The sequence below is a fragment of the Saprolegnia parasitica genome (genome assembly GCF_000151545.1).
Source record: "Saprolegnia parasitica CBS 223.65 unplaced genomic scaffold supercont2.30, whole genome shotgun sequence".
NCBI lineage: Eukaryota > Oomycota > Saprolegniomycetes > Saprolegniales > Saprolegniaceae > Saprolegnia > Saprolegnia parasitica.
Window position 1 is genome coordinate 7,289 of NW_012156424.1, and position 6,464 is coordinate 13,752.

Genomic DNA, 6,464 nt, shown 5'->3' on the forward strand with positions numbered 1-6,464 from the left:
GACGTGGTGACACTCAAGAAGATCAAGGTGCTTCTCTCGGCGGCCCCCGAGTCGGCAAAACCAGCATCTTTTTATCGCCTCTTGCGCAATCAGTTTGAGCCAAGCGCGCCCCGCGTCGACGTTGGAGGTACAGTCGCTCCTCGACACCCTTGATACTTGAGCTTCGAGCTGTTATTAGTCAACATCGGACTCAAGTCGATCGCACTCGACGGTGGACCGACGATTGTGATGGAAGTACGTGCTATGGACAAGTCGATTGGTTGGCTGATGCGATGCACGATGCAGTTGTGGGATGTGCCGTCGACGCCGCATCTCTCAAAGGAGACAGCGTATCTGGAAGGCGCCGACGCCGTCATCTTTGTCGCGAGCACGACCGACGCCTCGAGCTGCAAGCACGTGCAGGCCTACTACGACGTGCTGCAAACAATGTACCCTAGTCCTGATCACCACTTCGGGCTTCCGGCGGTGGTCCTCCAGTCCAAAGCGGACTGTCCTAGCCAGCAGCGTTTGGACGCGGGCGACCAAATGTGGCACGAGCAGGTGCGACTCGACTGCTTTCCAGTGAGCGCCAAGACGAACGAAGGTCTTGGTGTCGCGCTCAAGCTTCTCTTGGTGCACCTACTGCCGCCGCGCGACGATCTATCGTTTTGGATGTCTAGAATTGTGTCGATTGATTACGCAAGCTCTTCCTCTTCCAGATCGTCGTCTACGCACGAAGGCAGCGGGATCGCTTGGGTAAACGCTAGAGTTGGAGGACGTACCCATCGTGCCATTGTGGCGCAGGCTACAGGCACGACGTCATGAGAACACACACTCAAGTCGATGAGTTACCTCTGCAGTGGCGTTGCATCTGGTAGATTGACATCATCATCATCATCACTGCCCCAACGGTTTATGCTGGGACGAGAAAACGACCGAGATGGTGTCGACTGTTGGGTGTGAAGCAAGCTGTCGCGGAGACTCATACGTGGTGCAGTCTTTGGCCGCGCGAACGGGTCGTCATCCATGTCCCTGCCGCGCAAGACAGCGGGATCTGTTGCAGCAAAGGACTCGACCGACTCTTCGATGAAGGACGTGTCGACTACGGTCCCCTCGAGCACTGAGGATTCCAGTACGGACGACTCCAGGACAGAACTCTCGACCGCCGAGTCGTCTGGGATCGACTCTATCGACGAAAGCACGCTGCTGGCTCGGAGCGTTCGACTCGGCGCCTCGATCATGGACGCGGTTGGTGTCTCGTCGTGGCCAGATCCAGATCCAGTTTGCTCATCGCCCGCACTTGTTATCGAGACGCCGCCGAGATCTGGAGCTGGATACGCCTCGTCCTCCGCGTCGGCGTCTCTCTTGACCGCTTTGGGAGACGCGGCGTTGGCCATGGGATGTTGGTCGATTAGCGATGAGTCCACTTCGATGGATGGAATCTCTGGTGCATCTTCGTCGCCCGAGACGTCGCCGGCGCAGTCCGACAAGACACTCATACGAGGTTGCTGCAATACCATGCTGTCGCTGATGTCAAGCTCTTGGATGTCGTCATCGTGTGCGTCATCTGCGGTCGCCAGCGAATATCGACCAGTGGCACCGCCATCCTCTGGGGACAGAGGGCGCTTGGGCGCTTCCTCCTTATCCATATGTTGGGCTGGAGCGTCCTGTTGCATGTGTCATGATGGTTGTCATATCTTCTCCTCGAAAGACACAATACCTCGGTGGGCAACCGACCGACGTCTTGGACATGGCTGCGATCTTCGTCGTCATCCACATCGATCGCTCTTGCATGTTGTTTCGCCTAACGCACAAGTAATGATACCAGTCGACCGCGTGCAGGGGCCGTCTACCTCGTGGAACGCCTCGTGGTCGTCGCCAAGAACGCCTTTCGTCCGCAAGTTGTCGGCGACAAAGGGCGCTTCGTCGACTGCATCGCTGCTGCAACGCGACGCAGCAAGGCTCGCAATAGCCGCCGTCTCGTCCGCTTCTCTACGGAAACTTTCCGTGGAAGGCGCTTCGTCACGAGGATTCGGCAGCTCTGCGGCGTTTAGCGGCGACGTAATAAGCTCTACGCTGCGTGCCTCTTCTACTTCTTCATCTCTGTGCGGCGTAGCTTTACGCCCCACGGAGATGACGTGAGCTGCTTTTGGCGCGACGGTCGGAGGTGCTTCCGTGATAGCAGTGGTACGTCCCGCATCGAGCTCCGGGTGCACTGGTAGCTCCGGGGTAGGGTGGACCGTCCTTGGCACTGGCATCGCGAACGATGCTGCTTCTACGTTGCGTGATTCGAGGGGACTGGCACGCGACTGGATCAGAGCAGGGGCTTGCTCTCGTGTGACGACCGACACGGCAGTCGTCACTGATCTCGGCTCTCGGGGCGCATTCATCGACACGCTCACGCCTTCGTTGTCTTTGAACACGCTTCCCAATGCTGCCGCGGTTGGCTCATGGTTTGCAGCCGATGCTTGAATCGCCTCCTGGACGTTGTGGGTTGTCGGCGGTGCATTCGTCTCTGAGGCCGCCATGTCGACCGGTGGCGGGCGCCGAAGTACTTTTGTCAGCGTCGTCGGCGTCGCCGGCGGGTCGTCGGGCGCCGTCTTCTTCTCGAGGATCCGCTGGACCCAGTGGGTTTGCGTCGCGTCTTGTTCGTCCATGCGCATTTGGATCGCGGCCAATGCCGTCTGCCGTGACGCTTCGGTCGGAAGCCACTCGGAGGTCACGAGCGCCTCGGCCGTCGTGTCGACGGCCACCATCTTCTGCAGCACGGCCACCGGCATCGCGTGCAAGTGCGCCTTGAGGGCCGTCGTCGCGAGCGCGTGCTGCGATGAACTCAACTTCGTCGCTACCCGACTCACACCATAGCGCTCGCACATGTGGTCCAGCGTCTCCAAGTGCTGCTTCATGCGCGTCTCGACGGCCGTCGCAGCATGCGGCCAGGCGCTCTTGAGGAACGGGCGACGGGCCAGCACGTGTTCCGATGCGAGATTGGACGTCATCGCGCCCGGTCTATGCCATACAGTACAGTATGTCCCACGCAAAAGCGTCGCCTACCTCTCAGCTCGGGCCATGATCTGCACCAGAACGTCTTCAATGTGTACGGCACGGAGCTCGGGCGGAAGCCGCGCGCTTGGACGTGGTGTCGGCTCGGACGCGACGGGCTCTGGCACGACCTCGACGGGCTCTGGCTCAAATGCCACTTGTGGTACAAGCGGTGCTTGGTCTACCATGGCGTCGGTCTGTACACCGGTGTGCGCCACCTCTACAGAGGTGGGCGGGATTGGAATCGGAGGCACGTCGTATACTGGCTCGGGCTCGGCCGCAGCTTCGAGGACCTGCGCCTTGGGCGGAGGTGCGTCGACAACCAGTATCGTTTGCGCCGCCGCGTCCTTCGTATCGGCCGCTGTGGTTGTTTGGCACATGACGGACGCTGTCGGGACTGGCATCGGCGGTTGCCGTGCGTCGTGCAGGTCTTTCTGGACGGCCGCAAGCTCGAACTTGGTGCGCTCGTGTGTGACGAGCAAGTCGGCGTACTTGTCATGCGTCGTTTTCAAGTCGTCCCGCGCGACGGCCAGTGCGTCCTTGGAGTGCCCGACGATGGCCTCGAGCCGCTCAATCGTCAGCCGGTCCTTGACGTTGGGCTCGACAGCGTCGATCCGAGTTGGCGGCGGCGGCTGCATCGCTTGCTTTTGTCTGAGCAGCGCAATCTCGTCTTTGAGATCCAACAGTTGTTTCTACCTCATGCATGAGGGTGCGCTATCGTTGAATGCAAAGCACCGACCATGGCGTCTTCACGCTCCTCCAAGACCTGGGCCAAGTGACGCTGCGCGTCGTCCAGCCTAGACGTGTCCTGATGTCATAGCACCCAGCCGTATGGTACCGAGCGTTGACAGCGGCGCGTGCGACGTGCAGCTCGGTTTTGATGCCGCTCTCGAGGTGCATCTCGGTCTGCATCGCCTTGAGCTTGGCTGTCTCGTCGGCCGCCACGGCGCGAATCGACACCTCGTGCTGCGAGAGCATGGCCTCGAGCTTGCTTAGAACGGCTTGGTAGTCGGGCAGCGACGGTTTGATCCGCGTCGTGGCAGGCTTGGCGTAGACGACCGCCGGGTCCTCTGCTTCCTACTCACATCACATTTGGTAGATTTTTCTGCACAAAATGCAGTGGTGCTAACCGGCGACGCTGCATCGACAGTGCCGCCGGGATGACGGCGCTCGAGGTGCTTCAAAAGGTAGTCTTGTGTGCCAAACGCCTTGCCGCAGAATGCGCAGAGGTGCGCCACTTTGACGGCGGCATCGGCGCTGGCCGTCAATGGCGTGGCCAGCAACGCTTCGAGCGCGGCAATTGCGTGCGGCGAGCACCCGTGGGCATGCAACACGTGGCCGCAGCTCTTGAGCAGCGTCGTCGTCCGCGCGAGCTGGACTTTCAGCGCCTTGGTGTCCGTGAGCGCCTCCTTGAGCCGCAAGCGGTACGCGTCTCGGTCCCGTAGCGCGCTCGAGAGGTCATCTTGGAGCAATTGCACGTCGTACGCATCATGTTTTCGGCAGCCGATAAACATCTCAAGCATGAGCTGGAGGATGCAGATGAGCTTGCAGGCCAGCCGCGGCGACGCGCACATGGCCTCGGTCACGAGGCCGTACGTGACCGATGGCACCATCTCCTGCAGTAGCACCGTGTCGATGTGCTGCAGGTCGAAGGCGTCGACGAGCCGCCAGTCCATGTCGGCGAGCCGCCGCTCAAAGTCCATCTCCAAGATCTTACACTGAGCGTCAAGTCCGACTATCCGGATGGCTCGTCATCTTATCCGGCGGCCCAGAGTTGACATCGGCGGCAAAGGCGACGTTACTACAAGATGGCCCTCGTCGTGCTGGACGCAGCCAACGTGGCCACGATCACAGCCGGCAACCTCCAGATCGACCGAGTCCGCGCCGCCTTGGACTACTTTGCGCGCCTGCAGCTGCGCTGTGTGGCGTTCGCGCCGCGCTACTGGCTCGATGGCACCAAGTACTTCCAGGACGAGGGTAGCCAGGAGAAAGTGCGAGCGCTCGTGGCCGAGGGCAAGCTCGTGCTCACGCCTCCGCAAGCCCACGACGACTACTACGTGATCGACTATGCGATCAAGCACGACGGCTTTGTCGTCACGAACGACATGTTTCGCGACCATTGCATGCAGAAGGTACACACACGCGCGTCGAAGCGTGCGTCCTCATGGACATTACCGACTAGCGCCGCTTCCACGGCCAAGTGCTCACGTCCACGTGGGTCAAGAGCCACTGCATCGACTTTACTTTTGTCGTTGACGAATTCTTGCCCAACTCGCAGCTCATGGACAAGGTGCAACGCGCCAACAAGTCGGGTGGCGGCGACGCGCGGGCCACGCCGACGCCGGTCGCTACGACAGATGCAGCCGTACCTGCCGAGTCGCCAGCCCAAGCGTTAGTGGACGAAAGGTGCGTGGCTTCGTCTTGGCCGTCGACCGTACTCACGGGCGCTAGTGACGACACGATGATGGTGGACGACGACGAGAGCAAGGCGGCCAATGCGTCCAACACGCGGCGCCGCGTCGATCTCTCCGAGGCCGTCTACATTCAAATTCCCATGGACATTGTCGAGCTTCTCCACGCCAACGACGACGCGGGTCTCAAGCACTTTATGGTACGTTAAAGTGACGGTCGCTTCGTGGCTTCGATTCCGAGATAGGACATGTCGGGCACCTACATCACGCTCGGGAAGGCGCCGCCGCGCGGGCAAACCAACGTGACACTGTGCATCCACGGGTATATGTGCTCATGAGCCATTTGGAGCCTTCTGTTTATGTACCTTGGACAAGGTCGCGCGAGCACTGCGAGATTGCCATGCACGCCGTCCACGCCTTTTTGCACGACTACGTGGCGCAGCAGCAACGCGCCCACGAGCAAGCGCTTCTACAGCAGCAAGCTCACGAGCAAGCGCTTCTGCAGCAGCAAGCCCATGAGCAAGCGCTTCTGCAGCAACAGGCCCATGAGCAAGCACTTCTGCAGCAGCAAGCCCATGAGCATGCACTTTTGCAGCAACAAGCTGAAGCGCTGAGGCAGCAAGACTACCAGCGCCACTTGGAATACCAGCACCATATTCAACAGCAGCAACAGTACCAGCAGCAGCAGCAACAACACCAACACCACCAGCAGCAGCAGCAGCAACACCACCAACACCAGCACCCGACACTTCCGCCGTACACCCAACCCTACATGATGCCACCGTCGTCGTGGCCACACCAGACGAGTATGTAGCGAAAATAAAACTCGTTTTAGGGCCAACATAGCAATGCAGGGGCCAGCGCTACTTGTTGGCGTGCACGGCAAACACAAAGCACTCGAGGACTTGGAGTGCGTTCGGGCGCTCGATCGGGTCGCGCTTCAAGCAGCCCTCGACGACCTTGCGGTAGGACGGCGGGCAGTCGGCCATGAGCTCCGGTCGGATCTCGCCACGCTTGACGTCGTCGAGGATC

General features: G+C 60.3%; 3 protein-coding genes across 3 annotated transcripts; 2 read left to right on the forward strand and 1 right to left on the reverse strand.

Annotated features, from left to right (window-relative positions):
* Nucleotides 1-102: 102 nt before the first annotated feature.
* On the forward strand, nt 103-674 carry SPRG_07422 (hypothetical protein; the record flags this gene model as incomplete). Its single annotated transcript, XM_012346563.1, has 5 exons — nt 103-127; nt 179-234; nt 286-428; nt 498-612; nt 660-674. The coding sequence occupies exons 2-5, from the start codon at nt 229-231 to the stop codon at nt 672-674; spliced, it is 279 nt and encodes a 92-aa protein (XP_012201953.1). The 5' UTR covers nt 103-127; nt 179-228.
* Nucleotides 675-3,029: 2,355 nt separating this feature from the next.
* Nucleotides 3,030-4,724, reverse strand: SPRG_07423 (hypothetical protein; the record flags this gene model as incomplete). The annotated part of the gene is made up of 4 exons (XM_012346564.1): nt 3,030-3,713; nt 3,761-3,818; nt 3,860-4,098; nt 4,152-4,724. The coding sequence occupies 4 exons, from the start codon at nt 4,722-4,724 to the stop codon at nt 3,030-3,032; spliced, it is 1,554 nt and encodes a 517-aa protein (XP_012201954.1).
* A 77-nt stretch (nt 4,725-4,801) lies between these two features.
* Nucleotides 4,802-6,246, forward strand: SPRG_07424 (hypothetical protein; the record flags this gene model as incomplete). The annotated part of the gene is made up of 5 exons (XM_012346565.1): nt 4,802-5,153; nt 5,204-5,427; nt 5,473-5,632; nt 5,678-5,754; nt 5,808-6,246. Exons 1-5 carry the CDS (start codon nt 4,830-4,832, stop codon nt 6,244-6,246), a joined length of 1,224 nt encoding a protein of 407 aa, XP_012201955.1. The 5' UTR covers nt 4,802-4,829.
* Between the last annotated feature and the right edge of the window lie 218 nt (nt 6,247-6,464).